This window comes from Alnus glutinosa, chromosome 9, assembly GCF_958979055.1.
Source record: "Alnus glutinosa chromosome 9, dhAlnGlut1.1, whole genome shotgun sequence".
Lineage (NCBI taxonomy): Eukaryota > Viridiplantae > Streptophyta > Magnoliopsida > Fagales > Betulaceae > Alnus > Alnus glutinosa.
The window spans coordinates 19,359,334-19,380,635 of record NC_084894.1 but is presented as its reverse complement, the minus strand read 5'-3'; the positions used below and the strand labels follow the sequence as shown (position 1 = coordinate 19,380,635).

At 33.7% G+C, this 21,302-nt stretch overlaps 3 protein-coding genes across 3 annotated transcripts; 2 read left to right on the top strand and 1 right to left on the bottom strand.

The window, feature by feature from the left end:
* Window positions 1-156: 156 nt before the first annotated feature.
* LOC133878643 (exonuclease V, chloroplastic-like) lies at window positions 157-5,489 on the bottom strand. Its single transcript, XM_062317217.1, has 7 exons — window positions 5,046-5,489; window positions 3,561-3,665; window positions 2,962-3,083; window positions 1,851-2,000; window positions 1,626-1,779; window positions 1,169-1,245; window positions 157-670 (listed from the first exon to the last, which is right to left on the bottom strand). Exons 1-7 carry the CDS (start codon window positions 5,382-5,384, stop codon window positions 442-444), a joined length of 1,176 nt encoding a protein of 391 aa, XP_062173201.1. The 5' UTR covers window positions 5,385-5,489; the 3' UTR covers window positions 157-441.
* Window positions 5,490-11,394: 5,905 nt separating this feature from the next.
* Window positions 11,395-16,267, top strand: LOC133877140 (probable LRR receptor-like serine/threonine-protein kinase At3g47570). Its single transcript, XM_062315386.1, has 2 exons — window positions 11,395-14,478; window positions 15,647-16,267. The coding sequence occupies exons 1-2, from the start codon at window positions 13,551-13,553 to the stop codon at window positions 16,015-16,017; spliced, it is 1,299 nt and encodes a 432-aa protein (XP_062171370.1). The 5' UTR covers window positions 11,395-13,550; the 3' UTR covers window positions 16,018-16,267.
* LOC133876818 (LRR receptor-like serine/threonine-protein kinase EFR) lies at window positions 11,552-13,353 on the top strand. The gene is made up of 2 exons (XM_062315062.1): window positions 11,552-11,845; window positions 12,004-13,353. The coding sequence occupies exons 1-2, from the start codon at window positions 11,552-11,554 to the stop codon at window positions 13,351-13,353; spliced, it is 1,644 nt and encodes a 547-aa protein (XP_062171046.1).
* Window positions 16,268-21,302: the final 5,035 nt, after the last annotated feature.

The window sequence follows — 21,302 nt, the reverse complement described above, 5'->3', positions numbered from 1 at the left end:
CAACTTTTACAAAATGAAACTTGCAGTTTTTAAGCTCTATCATTAAATGAGCTAAAGATCGATGAAAAAAATGGTATGTTCATATCTGTGGAGGTTGTCCAAGTGCTTGCCAAAGTTTTTGCAACACAAACGCACACCGACACGAACACATTCTGGGGTTGATATACATATTCTTTACAGAATGAATTTTGTTTTCGAATTTACAACAATGAATCGTCATAGCCTACAACAAACGCATTTTTGTGCGTAGAAGATACATAATCCAATCATGTGATTCTCAACCAGCTTCAGGTCAGCAATACACCGCAAAGAAAGCTTCAATAACATCTATGCTTCTTTGCAGGAAGGTAGCATGTTTTGCTCACTGAGTTTATAGAGAGAACCGATTGGAAGACACTAAAAGAATGTCAGTACTTTTCTCTAGTTTAGTTTACTATTTTCCTAGGTGTTTGTATGGTTTGGAGTCATAGGATCAGGATCAGTGTTTGCAGGACAGATAGAAGCAAACTGACAGAACCGGCATTTCCAACGCTCTTCTTCTGGAGTGTAACAGGCTTCCCGCTCCCCTAGCCAGAACTCAAGACACCCCTGAATTTGATTCTTGAGCCAATCTGAGTCAAATGCAAATTGATCTTCGCCAAGCAATGAATTATCTTTTTGGAACTCATATCTGCTTCAAAGCAACCGGGTAAATGTCTTGCTAGAAGCAACTGACTAATATTGTCACCAAATATATGCACATGAAGCATATATATCAGACAATAAGGAAAATTTCAATAATGCTCGACAACCCACTTCCCGGTAGGAGTTTCCTCCTTTATTCATGAAGAAGATGGCTATATTTGAGGCACTAACATAAGAAATGCTAGTCCAATATCAGCCAGAGTGGAGTAGCCAATTAAAAATATAGCATTCCCCGCTTTCAGAAAACATTTCATGTAGACTGGTCTGTCAAACTTAGCACGCAGAACATGCAATTTTATGTGGCAATCCAGCTCCATGCATACTAATAGAAATTTCTTAAACCTTGTTTTATTTTTTTTGATAAGTAATCAAAAGTTATAAAAAAAATTGAAAGGGTAAAACCCAAGTACACAGAAAAGAGAAATACCTAACTAGAAAAATAACTATTTAACCAAGGGAAGAAAAGCATCAATTTTCTACTCACCTCAACAAAAGCTGGTCATGAGCAGGGGGCAGCATGCTACATGTATTTCTGTATAATCTCACCATGTCATCAAGGGTCTGCAAGGCCAAAGTAAAAAGGATATAATATAAAAGCATGGATGGAATTGTTAATTATCTGAAAACTCTCTAATGCTATAATATTATTCACATTTTCATGGTTATGTAGAGATTCACGCAAATTAGTTGGTAGACATCTTCTAGGACTTACTATCAAAAACATGTCAAACCACTGATGAAAAGAAGCTACTCTCACATTGTTAAAAGTATTTTAGCAATTCTATTTTCAATAACATGTATAGGTACCTCTAAAACATGTAAGAAGGACTTGTTTTTCTTACTTGGAGAACCTAGGAAATGAGCATTATGATGATGGGAACATCAAACACACTATATCTCAAACTATTTAATTAATGATTTAAGAGAGAGAGAGTGCTTACCTCTGCTGGGAACCCTGAATCAGCAGTTCTTTCCCTGATTTCTTCAGATAAGACAGAATGAGGATTCAAGGTAAAAAAATCAAAAAATTGTTTGGAGGGGAAATGGTCAGCAACTAAATTGTCCCACATATACTTGTAGCACATTAGTTGAAGCCTGCCAAAATATAAGTCGATGTCAAAACTTTATTCTGATGCATTAGTTAACAATTCTTCATCTATGCATACCTTCCATTCCTTCTTTGTGGTTCAGCAGGAAGAGTGTCTCGAACACGGGTCTTTGTGTCAACTAATATCGGGTTTCTATCAGTTTCTGTTGCAGGCATTCGGATCTCATCGATCACTCCCACCATCCATATACCTTCTATGAAGCCTATTCTGATTTCATAAGCAGCTATAGTCCATCAGCAAGGGGGAAACAAATATTAAGATCAGTGGTCCGAATTCCATCCACGTATGAGTGAAACAGATGTAAAAATATAAAGGAAAAGGATACCCTCTGACAGAAAGATCAATATATATTATTTCTTATCAAGTTTTAGAAAAGTATTCTATTGCCTGTGTAGAGGCATTTTCTCTATTCTTCCCAACAAAAGAGGAAGCATTTAAACTTTCCATGTTTTGTTATCCATACTGATTTCAGTATATCCAAAGCATTATCCAATTAGGACAATACGAAGGACTTTGGTAAAACACCAAGAAATAAATAATCAAAACTATTGCAGTTTATCAAAGGTCAGCACACTCTTTTCAAGCTGGGACTCATTTCCAACCCATACAAAACCGTTCTCAAGGTATCTGCTCATCATTCACATAGAACTATGATCTAGTTATCCTGTACTATACAATAACTTATCTATTTTAGATGCTATAAATTGGTCAATTAGGATATGATAACCAATAATATGGAAAAAGTTCAATTCCAAATAATTTTTCAAAACTAAATCCTGCATCCAGAACAAAGTAACATTTAACTCAAATAAAACACAATGTGCTTCAAAATTATACAATGAACCACTAGCAAGTGCAGAACAAAGATTGCCATGTGGTCATTAAGAGCTAGCTAAAACCATAACAAGTTAGAAATTTAGTTAGGAGATAGCCAAATATGATTGAACTTACTATTAAATCATCAATTCTCCCAAAAGCTTGAGCTAATAGGAAATAGTAAATTTAATCATTAATTTAATATTTTAACACTCGCTCGTGTGGAACTAGACAACACGTGAAATATTTTAATTAAAATGGGGGATAAACTGTGAAGCCAGGGTTAATACAAAAGCCTAAACTAGTAGGAGATGATGAATTTAATAATTTAATTTAATATTCTAAAACTTACAGTGGCAGCTCACGAGTCAATCCTTCAAACAATAATTGATTAGCACCAATTATAAAGTTCAGAAGCTTCAAAGCCCATGTGTCTTCTTTCGATTTGACACGAATTGTTACTTTTTTCACAACCTGCCAAATATACAATTGAGATGGATAATTGTACACAGTGGACATAAGAAAGACATAGAAGGTGACCGAACAAAACATCTATTCACAGTTACAAATCTGCATGGACAACATAGAGGTAAGTTGAATGACCTTCAAGGTATTAAATGTAGAATGTGTACCAAAAAATTATTTCCAAACACCAAATTGATGAAATTATAAGAATGAATACAATATGCACTTATACTATTTTAGTACTATACAGTGTGCATGTATATGTACTGTAGCTAATATTATTTCTATTTCATTCACTTAATTTCATACAACAGCATTTCAGCCAAATATGTCTGCTATAATATTTAAGTTTGACAGGTTGATGAATGATACCAAATTTACCAGAAAAACAATCCATTTTGGACTTGGGGAGTTATGAGATCATGGCAATAAGAGGCATGCATGTAAAATGCAGCATAGTTGTATATCATGAGTTTAAAAGTGTACCTCTTCTTCAAGTTTTGTGTGCCGAGCACTACCTGCTTTCATAGCTTTAGTAGTTTTACGCTTGCCACGGAGGAGAACAAACTCCATTTGTTTTTGGCACCATTCCTGTTGTGAACATGAAATTAGAACCAATGTGAAATGAATATGTTTCGGTTTCAATAAGTTAAATGGATGACACATTAGCTTCATGACATCAATTATGAACTTTACCTTTAGGAAATATTATGATGATACCAGAAACAATGTAATGTTCAATAAAAGCATCATGAAAAAGTTTACTAGAATTCTACCTGCTCAGATGCCTTGCAGGACTATAGAATGAAATTAAAAAGAAATGGAATTGTTGATGTAAATTAAGTTTGATAATACAATTTCTATAACAAATAATATCACATTCAGGAGTACGAAAATTAGGTCTGCTCATTAATTTGGGTCATAGAAAGGAATGCAAAAGCCAAATTTGGAAAATAAATTAACTTAGGTTGTCTATAAATGAGGCAACCAACATACATAAGATAGGAAGGTGCTTGCTCTAGAAAAGAAACAGATTGGCATTTGCTTCACAAGCAATTTCCTATGATCCTTGCCCTCTCTAACTTTCATCTCAGCGTTACCTCTCATTTATGAACCATCTGGATGAGTTTGTGTTTCCACTTGTGAGCTCAAGAGGAGTTACAAGTACTAGAGATTAAGCAAACGGTATCAACCTCCTATCGTTATGGAAGTCAATTCTATATAATCAATTTGTCCAAAATCCCATGGCCAACTGGCCATCTAATAGATAAAAAGGATCAAGATAATACAAACCTAAACCTCGCTATTCTAGCTTCACGCAAGTAAAAGTTGATAGCACAACTACAACCAAAAGTACAATGATTCTCATATAATGATTCATACATGGGAAATGCTCATAGCAGTCATGCGCAAGTCAACTTGACTTTTAAAATATAAATGGCATTGAGAACTAACAATTAAGAGTATGTCTACAATATAAAGCAGAACTCCTTCATGCTATCTCTACACATACAAATTGTGCATACGTATTGCATTAAGATTACAGTGATCGTTGATTTACACTTACAGGTGAGCTTACCACCGCGGCACCGCCTTAAGCACTATAGTTTGCTGAAGAGAAACCATATATGCAAGTTTTCGGAAGTTGCCGCAATTAGTCAGCAGCATTTGTTTATGCAAGTCTCAAACTAAACAAAAATGGTTGCTTCCCTTATCAAAATCAAAATTACGGTCCCTATATGCATCAAATAACGTTAACATAAATATAAACGAACCTACTTGCACACACAAATCAATCTCTAGCATTCATCATCACAAAAGCTTCAAAAGAAAACCACTAAACTTAAAATTCTAGCAAAAACCAGTTCAACCCATTTCCCAGAACCGAAAATTTCTATATTCAAAGCAAAAGTTGAAACTTCAACAGAAACCAACAAGAACCCAGACCCATTATGAAAAAATATTCAATACCGTGGCAGTGATATCAGTGACAGACAAGCCCTTGTTTCTTCTAAACCGATGCAAGAGGGGCACAGCCTCTTTACCCTTCTTCTGGGTGTTCGCAAAGTCGCCCGAATCCTCGATGTCCACTTCGGTGTGACCCGAGAAGCTCCTCTTGGACAGGACAGTGATTGACTGAATAGACCTCGCGTTCCTGTGAAAATCAAAAGGTGGACGAATTGCAGGGATCGAAGAGCGAGCGGCGGATAAGGCGGCTTCGATGAGAGCCATCTCTTCTTCGCTCACGATTTCGATTGGGATCTCGGGAACGCTGTTCTTAAGGGGTGACTCGGAGAGCGACCCGCTCATCCTGGGCGTCGTGGGCGATCGGGTGGGTTTCGTGGAGAAATGACCGTTGGGATCGGCACGCTTGAGGGGCGAGTCATCGGTACATTGTCCTGTAAATTTAACGTTTTCAAGTTCGGACCGATTTTGCGTGTCACTTGTACCTAATTTATATGTACCCTTTAAACATTTTATTAATAATTAAAATCAAACAAAAAAAAAAATTTTTGAGACAATCATATTGGATGATTAACAATTATTATTATTTTTTCTCTATCGGATGGTTCAAACAATTATTAAATCACATCAGAAATTGGATGATTCAAAAAAACTATTGGATAACTGAAATTTTAAACCCTTCATTTTCATTTATTGAGATTTGACTTTCATTTTAGGGTTAAAGACATATTTGTAACATTTGATTTAAAAATTTTATTTTTTTGTATTTCAGTTTCATTTCGTTTCACAAATGATACTCGAGTTTTGAAAAAAGACTGATTTTGTATCTCTGTCTATTTTTTCGTCCAAATTTTAACGAACTATTACATGTCAACCAATTAAAAATGACACATGGCATAATATAAAAAAATTAAAAATAAAAAACTTAAAAAATTAATTAAAAAATTAAAAATAATAAAACGTAAAAAATATTAAAAAAAAAAATTGATTAAAAAAAGAAAAGAAAAAAATAAGAGGGGCGGCTAAGCCACTCTCTTGACTGGTCTGGGGTGTCAACCACCCATTGCCAAAGAAAAAAAAAAAAAAAAAATTGAAGAAATAGGTTTTGGCCTTTGGGGGTTGCTTAAGAAGGGGGTTTTGACCCTTGACGGTAACCGAACCACCCTTGAGGGCCCACAGGGTTGTTTGGCCACCCCCAAGAGCCAAAGAAAAAAACAAAATTGAAGAATAGAGTTTTGGCCTTTAGGGGTGGCCGAGGGCCAAACCCCTTCAATTTTTTTTTTCTTCGGCCATGGCCATCCCAAACCGTTCAAGAGGTGGCTCAGACACTTCTCTTATTTTTTTTCACTTTTTTTTTCAATTTTTTTTTTTTTGTTTTTTCAATTTTTTTTTTTTTTAAGTTTTATTATTTTAAATTTTTTTTAATTAATTTTTAAAGATTTTATTTTATATTTTTTAATTAAATTTTTTTTCATTGTGACACGTGTCAACCTCTGAGGGTTAACACGTGGTAGGACATTAAAATTTGGACGAAAAAATAGACGGAGGTACCAAGTCAGTCTTTTCCCAAAGCTCAAGTACCATCTGTGAAGCAAAATGAAACTTAGGTACCAAAAATTAAAGTTTTTAAACCACATATACCAAATATGTCTTTAACCCTTCATTTGATTATCTATTTTTTTATAACAATTAATCCATTTATAATAGTTTTTTAAAGTAATGCTATATACAACAATTTTATCTCATTAAGTTAATGTGGTAGTGTCAATCAGTCTTTAAGTAATGCTATTTAGTATACTACTATACAACAATCATACAACTAAAATGCTGTGGAAGTGAAAATTAGGGCTTCTTTTTATTTTATTTTTATAAATTTTATTGTCACATCATCAATTTGTATGACAGTCATATAACAGTTTAGTAAATAACATTATTCATCAACCTTTATATATATATATATATATATATATATATATATATATATATATATATATATATATATATATATATATATATATATATATATATATCTTAACAACGTTTAATAATGGGATAGCGGTGGAACGGGATTGTAATATATATCATTTCTAAACCTTTTATTCTCACCTAAAAATGATCAACTTTTATAAATAAAATTTATGTGAAGATATCGAGCCGATGGTTTTCACTGGGAGGGGTTGGTTTTCCACCTCCCCCTATCGGTGTTGGTTTCCCTCTGGCTTCTCGTGAGTCAGGGTGTTTTTTGTTCCCCCTGAGACGGTTCAGTGAGGTTAGTTTTCTCCCAACCTCTAGGGTTGTGGAGCTTTTGTTTCCTCCCGGCTAGATCTAGTGGAGGCTGACCATCCTCTAGCCTGCTTGGGCTATGGAGGCTTTGTTTAACGGTTTTTCTTTGTTTTTCTTTCGTTTTGGCAAGATTGTTCATCTCAAGATGTCTTTTTTAGGGAAGTGGCCGAGCCAAAGTGTCGTCAACGGGATCTTTTGGCCGATTTTTTTACTGTTTTTCTTTTGATTTTAGAAGCCAGATTTACACATCTCCGCCGATTTTTGATCGACACGCGCTCCCCAGCCGCGTTCCCCGGCGTTTTCCGCCCCTGCCACCACAAGCACCGGTCGTATTGGTCGTCAGTGATCGGCGCGTGGTGTACACGCGCCTGGGAGCTCTTTGCTCCTTGGTGCACGTGTGGTCACGCTCCACCTTTTTTCGGGCCGTGCTTGGTGGCAGCGGGTTCTCCGGCGTCGGATCTTCGTCTGGGTGGGTCCGGTGACGGCGCGTGTAGTACACGCACCTCCGTTCGGCGGTTTTTAGCCCCCTCTCCCACTGCCGGCAGCTTGTTTTTGGATTTTCTGCTTTTTGTGTTTTGTGTTTTTTTATCTTATTTGTCTCTGGTCTAGGCCTGCTTGTGTTTGGATCAATTTTTATGAGAATATTTGTTTGCAAATTGCTAGATTAACCATCTTTCTTTAGAGAATGAGCGTTATTGTAAGAGAGGCCAAAACGTCATTTTTGTAAAATTTGTATTTCTGCTTAGGCAGCTGTTTTACTAGAGAGTTGGGGGGGTCATATCCCTTACTTTCAAGTTGTAAGCCTATGGGTTGTCTGCAGTATTAATGATAGCACATGCTATTTTGTTAAAAAAAAAAAAAAAAAAAAAAAAATTATGTGAAGATCTATTTTTTATACTAAAAAAAAATATATCATGTTTCAAATATTAAATAAGATATTCAGAACCGAACCATGTGTAAATCACGGGGAGTTACCTGTAGATGGATGGACCTAACGATACCATATCAACCTTACAAAGGGCTCCACCTTTATCAGATGAAGTAAAGAAGATTCCTTATTGCACCGTTCAAATTGCTTTTTCCTTTTAAAAAAATATAAACTATTAAATTAATAGAGAAAAATACACTTATCCCCTCGAACTATTATTTAATTGTCAATATCTCACCCAAACTACCAATTGTGTCAAGGTTCTCCCTCAAACAACCAAAAAATATCAATGTTTTCCCTAATGGAAAAAATACATTTCATAAAATTATTATAATTAAAAATAATAATAATAAAATAAAATTACAAAAAGTTATAAAAATAAAAAACAAAAAACAAAAACTGGTTTTTTTTTTTTTCCTTCTTAAATTTTTTTTTATAATTTTAATTTTTTTAAACAAAAAAAAAAATATTCTTTTTTTTTTTTTTGTTTTTTAATTTTGTTTTTCTTTTTTTTTTTTCGTTTCTTCTTTTCTTTTTTATTTTTATTTTTAGTTATTATTATTATTTTTAGTTATAGTTTTTTTTTTCTGAATTCATAATGACTTTTTTGTCTTATTCAAAAAAATTTATAGTCATTTTTTTGTTAGTTTTAGAAGGACATTAACATTTTTGGATAGTTTAAGAGGAGATATTAACACAATTAATATTTTAGAAGGAATATCATTTATTTATGCATTTTTCTTTTGACCGTTGGGTCATTTAAACTCTTTTACAAACCATTGATTTGATTTAGAGATTTGTTTAGTGCTATTAACTTACATATTTTTTTTTTAAAAAAAAAATTATCATTAAATTTGTGAGACCAATATGTAAGTCCGACAAATTTAATTATGAATTTACACATTTTTGTACAGAAATAAACAAGAAAAAAAGAAAAAAAGAAACTAAACATTTTTGTTGTTGTTCTAACGACTAGATGATGTTACTATTGAATTTCATTTTGACCGTTCGGACATTGTAAATTGATGTTCTATCGTTTTGACGGTTGGTCATAAATCATCTCGAGAATTCTCTTCATTTAGAAAAGTATCAAGTGACATTGACACGCGATCTCTATTTTATAACCTTTGTTTTGTATTTCTTCATTGTTTTCTTTCGATTTAGTGTTGCTGTTAGGGAGCTCAATCTTTTTTTGATTTTTGGTTCTTTCACTCTCTTCTTTTTTATTCAGGAATGGTAAGGATTCTCCCTTGATTTTTCTATTCAATTATAAAAAAAAAATAAAAAATAAAAAACTAAAGATATGTACTTATATATAGAATTTTTCCCATACAAACTTTGTGAGCTTTACTACTAGCAGCATAATGACTGATTGCAAAGTTCACCTAGTGTACATGACTTTTATTCTTAGTGTTTTTCTTTGTGGTTTTTTATTGAACAGATTAAATGGTTGTTTATTTTTGACCTTCATATTTAGAAGCGTGCCCTTAACAAAAGTAGCTAGACGCTATGTATAATCTAATCCTAATATAAGAGATTGCGTATCAAAAAATTTGATTGGACCGAGTTAAATATTTCGGAAGGGAAAAATTTAATTAGTCCTCCATTTAATAACAAGACAAAATATTTAAAAATATGTATATTAATGTCAAAAAAAAATTGGTCTAACACGAGAGGAAAACAAATTACATGCACCCATTAATTTATGGCCATTGAGAATATGGTATATATCGGAACAATTGCTCTAAATTAAAACTGCCTCCTTTAGGAGCATTTTGCATAATAAAATGTTGCCATTTCTCGAAACTAGCTCTTTACAAGAAACTTCCCGTCGTTTATGTAAATATGTGTCGTATGTGTTAATCAACTTATATTTAACGCACGTTTTTCTTACGAAAGCTAGTGTATAAATTAAAGACATATATAATTTACAAGTAGTTGAACTTTTTTTCTTTTTTTTTAGAAGTAAAATATATTATATTAAAAAAGAGAGGGTTCCATTGAAAAAATATATCCCAGAGAGGTTGGGCTCCCATCGAAACAGAGGACGTATATGCATCAAGATTCAAAACAGAGGACAAGCAAGAGCATGATTCTCACGAGCAAAACCAGTATGGACACCAAAACAAAGAAAGAACAGAGACATGACGATCACGAGCAAATAGTTGTACTTGATATATATCTCTCAGCATGAGCTTATATATGCACACGTACGTACATAAGCTCTTTTTCTTTTTTGGCCTATTTCAAAATGTAATGACAAAATGCTAGTGAATAGTGATCATACTCTTCTCTCCAAATTAATAAGAGAGTTTAGAAGTCTACAGGCTACTGCGTGCTGAAAGGGGTAGTCAGGAAAAGTAGACATATATTGAATAGCTTCAAACTACTACAGAGCTTTCGTGGCTCTCTCTGATTTAGTCTTCGGTCATTAGCGAGTGAGCTTTGGGTCCATTGAATGTGGCCGAGTGTGGTGGACTCCACACCACGTGGTCTTTTTCCTTTGTTTCTTTGTTTTTTTTATATGATACCACCACAAACAATTGAAATTATCCTGTGTCTAAAGGCATTGATGAAGTTGGAATTATGAGGAGGAGTAATGCTGTGAGAAGACTTTAGTCATCCTCCTTATAGTATTACTCTATAAGAATTACTGTAAGTCTGTAAGCTGAAAGTAACTCATTGGGTCACAATATGATTACTTCAACAAACAAAGCAGAAAGAGTAGAGATAAAGAGGAATATTTGTTACGTTAAAATAACAGATAAAGAAAGTTAAAATTCTACCCAATAAAACACTGTAGCTTACCCAATATTTGTGAAAGGTGCAAAGCATCTGATGTCCGTGACTTTTTGGAAAATTTTGAGAATTTTCCCACATGACATTGCAAAATATCTAAAGAGGAGACATTGCAAAATATCTGAAGAGGAATGCTTTAATTGAAATTTTTGAGAATTTTTCCACATGATATTGCAAAATATCTAAAGAGGCATGCTCTAATGGAAATTTTTGAGAATTGTTCCACATTATATGATTGATATCTAAAGAGGAATTTGTGTGGCTCAGACTTCCAAGTGCATGGCCAATTATTTAAGAGGAAGACGCGTGACTTACGCTTCCTAACTATTTCCAGTCATGGAAGAAGACTCAAGTCTTCTGCGCACTACGTACAGACTCAGCCCAAACCAAGAGAGTCTAATCTTTCACTTCCACTATATATATATATAACCCGCGTCAACACCATTGTCATCCCCACCGCCACCACTCAAACCCTTCTTTCTCGCGCGCACTACGATCAACCATGCAAATAGAAAGGCCATCCCTTCTCTTCCTCTGCTTGAGTTTTCTGTTGGTGCAGTCATGCATGTTTCAGCTGTCTCAATCGACTTTCAGTAACTTTACTGATCGATTAGCTCTCATTACCTTCAAATCCAATCTCAGTTCTAGTCCAAACCAAACTGTCCTGGCTGCTAACTGGTCCACAGCAACCAACTTCTGCAACTGGATTGGGGTCTCGTGTAGCCGGCGCAGGCAAAGAGTCACCGCTTTGGACCTTTCCTACATGGCCTCCAAGGCAGCATTTCTCCTCACATTGGTAATCTCTCCTTCCTCGTCTCGCTTGATCTAAGAAACAACAGCTTCTCCAGCTTTCTGCCCCATGAGATCGGTCGCCTCCGCCGCTTGAGAATACTCCAGTTGTCATCCAACCTATTGGAAGGTAATATCCCTCCCACTTTGCATTACTGTTGGAAGCTTCAAAAAATAGAGCTTAGCACGAACCATCTTGTGGGTGCCATTCCGTCGACCCTCGGCAATATTTCTTCGTTAGAGTACTTGAATCTGCAATTCAACAGCCTCACTGGTCCACTTCCTTTTGCCATCTTTAACATATCCTCTCTAACCAAAATTGGTCTTACAGAAAATCAAATTTTGGGAACTCTTCCAATGGATCTGTGCAGCCACTGTCCTAAACTTCAAGAACTTAATCTTACGGACAATAAATTCAGCGGTCGGCTCCCTTCACAGATGAATTATTGCACAGAACTTGTAGTCTTGTCGTTATCATACAATAAATTTGATGGGACCATTCCAAAAGGCTATGGGAGTTTGGAAAAGCTTAAATATCTGGTTCGTGGAGGCAACAACTTAACTGGTAATATACCTCCTACCATAAGTAACTTGTCGAGGTTAGTTGAGTTTGGAATTGAGATAAACAACATTAAAGGAAGCATTCCCAGTGATTTATGGCGTCTTCCAAATCTGTATAAATTGAATTTTGGATCCAATGATCTCATTGGGGCAATCCCCCAAAGCCTTTTCAACAGTTCCTCTCTACGACAACTCCTCTTGACCAATAATTCCTTTTATGGAAATCTTCCATTTGATAATGGCCTTTCTTGCCCTAATATTGAATATGTGGTTTTTGGTATGAACCAATTTAGTGGTCGGATCCCATCATGTCTTTCAAATTGTTCCAAGCTTTCCATTGTAGATTTTCATACAAACTTACTCTCTGGGCCAATACCCACAAGTCTTGGACGCTTAAAAAACCTTGAAGAAATTTATCTGAATAACAATCAGCTAATAGCAGAGCCAGAAGATCAAGAGCTTAATTTTCTTTCATCATTATCTAATTGCAGATATTTGAAAATGTTGTCCATATCAAAGAATCCCTTGGATATTACTCTTCCTCGTTCCATTGGAAACTTTTCTGATTACCTTAAGTCCATTGTTGCATCTGAAACCCAAATAAAGGGTCATATTCCTATGGAAATCGGTTCCTTGAAAGGCTTGAACTGGCTTCATTTGAGCAGTAACAATTTGACAGGAAGCATACCGTCCACGATTGGGGGATTGGAGAGTTTGCAAAGATTGTATCTTGATATTAATAAGATTGAAGGATTCACTCCAGAAGGCGTATGTCAGTTAAAGAACATAGGCGAGTTAGATCTCTCAACAAACAAAATCTCTGGATCCATCCCAAATTGCATGTCAAATCTCAGTCATTTGCAATATCTAAACCTTAGTGTTAATAGATTGGAATCATCACTACCATTAAATTTATGGAGCCTTGAATATCTACGGGTTTGGACCTTTCATTGAATGCCCTTGGTGGGGATTTGTCTCCAAACATGAATAAATTGGATGTTATTGAACACATAGATTTATCTTGAAACCAAATTGTTGGAAATATTCCAACCATCATTGGAGCTTTCGAAAGCCTAAGTTTTCTTGACTTATCAAGGAACTCATTTCGAGGAGAGATTCCACAAACTTTTGGAGACTTAAAGGGATTGGATATGTTAAACCTCTCATATAATAATCTCTCTGGTTCAATTCTTAAGTCTCTTGAGGCACTTTCATTTCTCAAGTACTTGAATGTGTCTTTCAATGAACTATCCGGAGAGATCCCATCAGGTGGGCCTTTTGTGAAATTTACAGCTGAATCATTTTTAGGAAATAAAGCACTTTGTGGGAATCAACTTTTCGATGTTCCACCTTGTCCAAGTTCTGCAAGCTCCAAAGGATTAAGGGTGAAAGAAATTTTGCTTAAATATTTTCTACCTGGAATTAGTTCAATTATTATCCTCCTAGCACTGGTTTATATGCTGAGAAGATATCAAGAAAGTAAAATGCAAGTTCCAAGTTTACCTAATGCAATGCCTCTGTTGGAGCATAGAATGATATCATATCAAGAACTTTGTCAAGGGACAAACAATTTTTGTGAAAGTAACTTGCTTGGAGCCGGAGGTTTTGGTTCTGTGTACAAAGGAGTGTTGTCTGATGGGACAATTGTTGCTGTCAAAGTTCTAAATTTGCAATTGGTTGGTGCTTTCAAGAGTTTCGATGCTGAATGCAAGGTGTTACAAACAATCCGACATAGAAATCTTGTTAAAGTCATAAGTACATGTTCCAACCCCGAGTTTAGAGCTTTGGTCCTGCAATACATATCGAACGGCAACCTTGAAAGATGGTTATACTCTCACAACTACTGCTTAAATCTTCTTCAAAGAGTAAACATTATGGTTGATGTTGCATCGGTGTTGGACTATCTCCACCATGGTCAATCAGAACTTATCGTTCATTGTGATTTGAAGCCCACCAATATCCTTTTAGATGAGGACATGGTTGTACATGTTGCTGATTTTGGCATTGCAAAAATTTTAGCCAAAAACAAAGATTTCATACAAACCAAAACTCTTGGTACACTCGGCTACATCGCACCAGGTAGACAACTTTACCTTTGTGTTTTTCATTGCTAAAGGGCTTACTAATAGTGGCTAACATCATGATCAATATATAGTGTGAAATTTCAAGAATAAGCTAATATCATTAATGACAAACTTAACAGTAGTGGCTATTTCAAGAATAACAATGTACATGCATGTCAATTTTCCGTTTTAAATCTAGGCATTAAATTCATAGTTGCACTCACAAAAAAAATTACACAAAATATGATTGCTTAGTCGATGGATAATTACCTATTTATTTCTTTATGTATTGATTGCTAATTATTTCTACAATATGTTAATATATATATATATAGTAAGGAAATTTGTGTTATATGAAGTAATTCATTAGAATCAATATATGTAGTGTAAGTTTCAATATTGGACTCATAAATGATTAAATGCAACAACTATTTTGGTTTGACTTATCGTATGCTCACTTTATACACATTTTTATAACATTCTTAGAATATATTGACAAGAAAAGTTTAAGGGCATGTTTAGGTGTGCTATTTTTTTGTATTATATTTTATTATTTTTTACTATATTCAAAATTGTAAATATTGAAAAAAATTTATTTTTTGAAATTATGTTTGGATGGTTTAGAAAACCTTTAATAAAATTGAAAAAAAAATTGAATAAAACTTGAGTAGAATTCAAATTTAGCAAACAACCCATGTATTTCAAAAATAATAAAATATAATAAAAACAAATGTACTACCCAAACCCTTAGTTGTAGTGCTGATCAACACCCAATACAAAATAAATTCAAAGTCAAACAAGCACATTCATATGCACGTATAAAGGTCTATATATGAAGATATTTTGGCCATGTAATTGAAGATATTTTTACTTCTGTAAATAGTTATCAAAAAAAGGAACATTGTTGTTGTGATGCATTAAGCGTATGTAACAATTATTCCCAACAATACAATTCAGCACATGAAACATATATATGGACTCATCAAAAGTTGTTCATATCATAATTATAATTCCTTTTCAAATAATCTGTTACACATATTCTTGGTGTACGTGTTTGTGTGTGTAATAAAAGCTTATATTAATTTGTAAAATACCTTTTTAGTTTTTGGCTAAAATATGTGGATTCCTTTATTTTATTATTATTACTAACTTAAAGCCTTCTTGAAAATTGCGAGGGTTGATAGAGTTTGGGTCTGAAGGAAAAGTATCCATTAAATGCGATGTTTATAGCTATGGCATAATATTGTTGGAGATGATAACAAGGAAGAAGCCTACCGACGACATGTTTGTAGGAGAATTGACTTTGAGACAATGGATAAATGGATCACTTCCTGACAAAATGATGGAAGTTGTGGATGACGGTTTATTAAGAATAGAACATGGAAGAGACGTAATTTTCATGGAAAGCATTTTTTCGTCTATAATCGAATTAGGCTTAAAGTGTTCAGAAGAATTACCTGTTGAGAGAATCGATATCAAAGACGTGCTTGTCAAGCTTAACAAAATCAAATTGACACTTTCTGAAAACAGAAACAGGGGTGCTCGATATCTTTGATATGGGTTTTGCATGTTTTTTCTTTTTACTTTTATAAAGTTCTTTTTTTTTTTTTGTTCTTTTTTTTCTATTCAAGTAGAGAAAATAAGAGTTACAAAAGGTAGTTCTTTTTCACTTTTTATGTAGTAGTTAAGAGTGGTATGTAATAACTTTGTATGTCTTTTCATGTTTAAACAAATGGTTTGGGATTTCCTACCATCTTCTCCCTGTGACTTTTATCATCTTCTTTCTCCTTATCATTCTCTAAATTCTAATAAGAATCCATGTTATATATATATTTGGTTTTTATTATATAATCTTCGATAATCTATTACTCTAAACCAAAATGTTAAAAGAATAAAATAACAATAAACACAATGAAGATTTTATTGTCACATAATGATCGAATACATGGTTCTTAAAGCTTAATTAGGTGCAGTAAAAAATCTACAATAGTTTTTCCAAATTGTCAGATTTAATTTCAATTTTTTCATAAGACAGAAATTGAAATTAAAGACGATTGAAAAAATTAAAGCATATATACACTAAAAAAAAATCGGCATGTAATATAATTTTTTATAAAAAGCTTTGGAGTAAGATAAAGTGGTGGTGAAAGAGATTAATTAAGTAGCCATTACAATGCATGGTCTAGCTAGAGTTATTGATGCCGCGGTAGAGATGAAACTCACTAAATATTCTCACCAAATTCTAAAAGACTAAAACCAAAGGCCAAACTGTTGAAGAATTAAGTTAAAGAACTGAATTAATCTTCTTCTATTTTTCTTTTTTCTATTACTCTCCCCTGCTACCAAAAGCCAAAGACCCAAAGAGCTAGTAGTGTTTCTTGCACAATTTTCGTGCAATTTTTGTACAATTTTAACTTTTTTTAAAGTCAATCATTAAACATTTAGGGCTCACATGTACGAAAACAAATTCAATGATTGATCATGAGAAAAAGTTATTAGGGTTGTACCAAAGTTGTACAACAGTCATTTCTGAGCAAAAAGCTTTGTTTCTCTAACGGGTTATTTTTTTTAAAAAAAAAAAAAAAAAACTTCACTTATAACGCTTGATCTTACATCACTTTTTCAATTATGGTATCTATCTTTAAAAAGTGTTAATTTAATGTATCAATCTTTTAATTTTTTTCAATTTCAACTATCTGTTAGAATTTTCCGTTAAATCCTGTCAAAATTCTCAAAATACCCTTATTTTTTTTAGGAAAAAAAAATGTAAAGATCTAGGTGTTGGTCAGAATTTAACGGAATTTGCAAAAATACTCATGCCTAAATATTTGAAAAAATAAAATACAGGGGTATTTTGGAAATTTTTATAGAATTTAATGGAAAATTCTAACAGATAGTTAAAATTGAAAAAAATTGAAATATAGATATCCTAAATTAACACTTTTTAAAGATGAATACCATGATTACAAAAGTGATGAAAGATAAGTTATTATAAGTAAATTACGATTTTAATGACGGATTAGAGTTTCGACTGCATGATTAAGGTTTTTACATGTGTAGATTAGTATTCCTAGCATATGGTGTCTAATATTAGAACATGATTTACAGTGAATTGATGATTAAGATTTCCAAAAGTGAGGAGGATTGCCCAAGGTAAATAAGTACTTATAGAAATGTATTTTCTCAACATGCAATATGTTAATGAATTGAGCATGCTTAACTTTTCAAAAGAATATGTCATGAAGACCTGAGCCTACTAATTTTCACAACATGTGTATAAATGCTTCAAATAGGTATTTGCTTATTATACAATTTATACTAATTGAACATCTTGTGTGAATCATCATGTATGGATGGCGGACACATGTTATATGGCTTGACCATATGGTCAAAGAAATTTATTAGGAAAATATCATTTTAGCCTCTAAAATTACCACTTGTTTTGCAACTAGCCCCACAAACTGCCAACACTCCGACTCTAACTCCCCAAACTACCAAAACATTTGAAAAATGTCTCATTTGGTAAAATATCCCCATATTACCCCTGCCACGTGTCATTTTTCAATTAATAAATAAATAAACTAAAAAAGAAATTAAAAAATTGAAAACTATAAAAACTTTTTCTTTTTTTTTTTTTTTTGAAAAAAAAAATAGAAAGTAGGTGTTTGGGGGTGGCTCGCAGGTGGCCGATGCCACCTCTGGGGTGGCTCACGCGCCAATCCCCGACCCCCTAGGGGTGGCTTTCGGGCCACTCCTAGGCCACTGAGGGTAGCTGCGTAGCCACCCCCAGCCACTAGGGCTGCCCGCACGGCCACCCCTTCCCCCAGGGATGGCCATGCACCACCTCGACCCCTAAGGGTGGCTTTCGAGCCACCCCTAGGCCACTGGGGGTAGCTGCACGGCCACCCCCCAACCCCAGAGGTTGCCGCGCACCACCCCCTGACTCCTGGGGTGGCTCACGCGCCACTCCCCAACCCCCTAGGAGTGGCTTTCGAGCCACCCCGAAATCCATTTGGGGTGGCTTTCGGGCCACTCCCAGGCCACTGAGGGCAGCCCAGGCGGCCACCCCTTCCCCCAAGGATGGCCGTGTAAAGGATGGCCGTGTACCACCCTTGACTCCTAGGGTGGCCGCGACCCACCCCCAGAGGTGGCACCAGCCACCCCATTTTCCATTTTTTTTTTTTTTTAAAAAAAAAAGAAATTTAAGTTTTTTTTTTTAGTTTAATTTTTTATTTTTACTTTTTAGTTTTTTTAGTTGTTTTTTTTTTAAAAAAAAAAAAAATTATTGAAAAATGACACATGGCAGGGATAATATGTGGATATTTCACCAAATGGAAATTTTTTCAAGGTTTTGGCAGTTTGGGAGGTCGGAGTCAGAGTGTTGGAAGTTTGTGGGGCTCGTTGTAAAACGAGTGGTAATTTGGAGGGCTAAAATGATATTTTTTTCAAATTTATTTCATGTTTAGCCTCAGATCCAATGGTTATTTGTGAAGGGCGCACCATGTACGGATGTACCATCATTACAGTTTTTCTAGTAGCCTAGGCCACTTGAGATTGAACTCAGTCGAGTATGTGGCAATATCCTAATCACTAATTTTGTATTACAGGTCCTACGAGATAGCACCAAATTGAGCGGGAATGGGTTAAGGACTCGAATAGACCATATGAAAGAAAGCTATGACTACTAATACTTATATACTTATATATGTATAATACATTTCTTGCATTAAGATACAAGTGAATTGTTACCGTAATTATGCCTATTTCGTCTCAAAATAAAACACATTTTCTGTGGCATAGTAACAAAGGCAACACTTATGATTTTGTGAAAGAAAACACATGCATATCTAAGGAGCTAGGTTACATACTATTATTATAATTATTACTAACTTAAGGCCTTCTTGAAAATTGCGAGGATTGATAGAGTTTGGTTTCGAGGGAAAAGTATAAATCGAAGGCAATGTTTATAGCTATGGTATAATATTGCTGGAGATGATAACAAGGAAGAAACCTACCGACGACATGTTTGTGAGAGAATTGACTTTGAGACAATGGATAAACGGATCACTTCCTGACAAAATGATGGAAGTTGTGGATGACAGTTTATTAAGAATAGAACATGGAAGAGATGTAATTTCCATGGAAAATATTTTTTCGTCCATAATCAAATTAGGCTTAAAGTGTTCTGAAGAATTATCAGATGAGAGAATCGATATCAAAGACATGGTTGTCAAGCTTAACAAAATCAAACTGAGACTTTATGAAAATAGAAACAGGGGTGCTCGATATCTTTGATATGGGTTATGGGTTTTGCATAGTTTTTCTTTTGACTTTTATAAAGTACTTTCTTCTTCTTTTTTTTTTCCTATTCAAGTGGAGAAAATAAGAGTTACAAAAGGTGATTCTTTTTCACTTTTTATGAAGTAGTTAAAAGTAGTATGTAATAACTTTGTATGTCTTTTCATGTTTAAACAAATGGTTTGGGATTTCCTAGCATCTTCTCCCTGAGCCTTTTATCATCTTCCTTCTCCTTATCATTAATTCTCTAAATGGATCTAATAAGAATCCATGTTATGTATTTGGTTTTTATTATATAATTAACCTCGAATAATCTATTACTCTAAACCAAAATGTTAAAAGAATAAAACAACAATAAGCACAATGAAGATTTTATTGTCACATAATGAATACATGCTTCTCAAAGCTTAGGTGCCGTAAAAAATCTATGATAATATTTTCAAATGGTTAGATTTAATTTCAAATTTTTTATAAGAGGGAAATTGAAATTAAAGACCATTGAAAAAACTAAAGCATATATACGCTAAAAAAAATCGGCATGTAATATAGTACTTTTTGGAGTACGGTAAGGCGGTGGGTGAAAGAGGTTAAGTAGCCATTACAATAATTAAAAATAAATAAATAAAATAAATAAATAAATAAAAGAAGAAGAAATAAATAAATAAATAAATAAATAAATAAAAAGAAAGAAGTAGCCTTTACAATGGTCTAGAATTGATGCTTGACGTGGTGGAGATGAAACTCACGAAATATTCTGACCAAATTCTCAAACCAAAGTCCAAACTGTCGAAGAATTAAGATATAGAACTGAACTAATCTTTTTCTTTCTTTTCTTTTTTTTTTTTTTTTTTTTTTTTTTTATTATTTATTATTTTTTTTTATTTTATTACTCTTCCCTGCTACCAAAAGCCAAAGACCCAAATCCTTTTTTTTTTTTACGACCCTGAGCAAAAAGCCCTGTTTCTCTAAGGGGATATTTCTTTTTTCTTTATTCTATTTTTTTTTTCTATTTTTTATTTTAAACTTCACTCATAATTCATGATCTTTCATCACTAATTAGGGTGTCTATTTTTAATGTCAATTTAATTTATCCATCTTTTAATTTTTTTTTTTTCAATTTACTATTTGTTTGAATTTTTTGTTAAATCTTGTCAAAATTCTCAAAATACCTCTATTTTTTTAGGAAAAAAAATTTGTAAGGATTTAGGTGTTAGTCAGAATTTGAAATTTTTTTAAAAAAATTAAAAACATAAAACACATGGGTATTTTGAAAATTTTGATAGAATTTAACGGATAATTCTAACGGACGGTTGAAATTAAAAAAATAAAAATAAAAAAAATTGAAAGGTGAATATCGTAAATTGACACTTTTTAAAGATGAATACCCTAATTATAAAAGTGATGAAAGATTAGTTATTTTAAGTAGATTACGGTTTTAATGACGGATTAGAGCTTCGACCGCATGATTAAGGTTTTTACATGTGTAGATTAGTATTCCTAGCATATAATGTCTAATATTAGAACATGATTTGTAGTGAATTG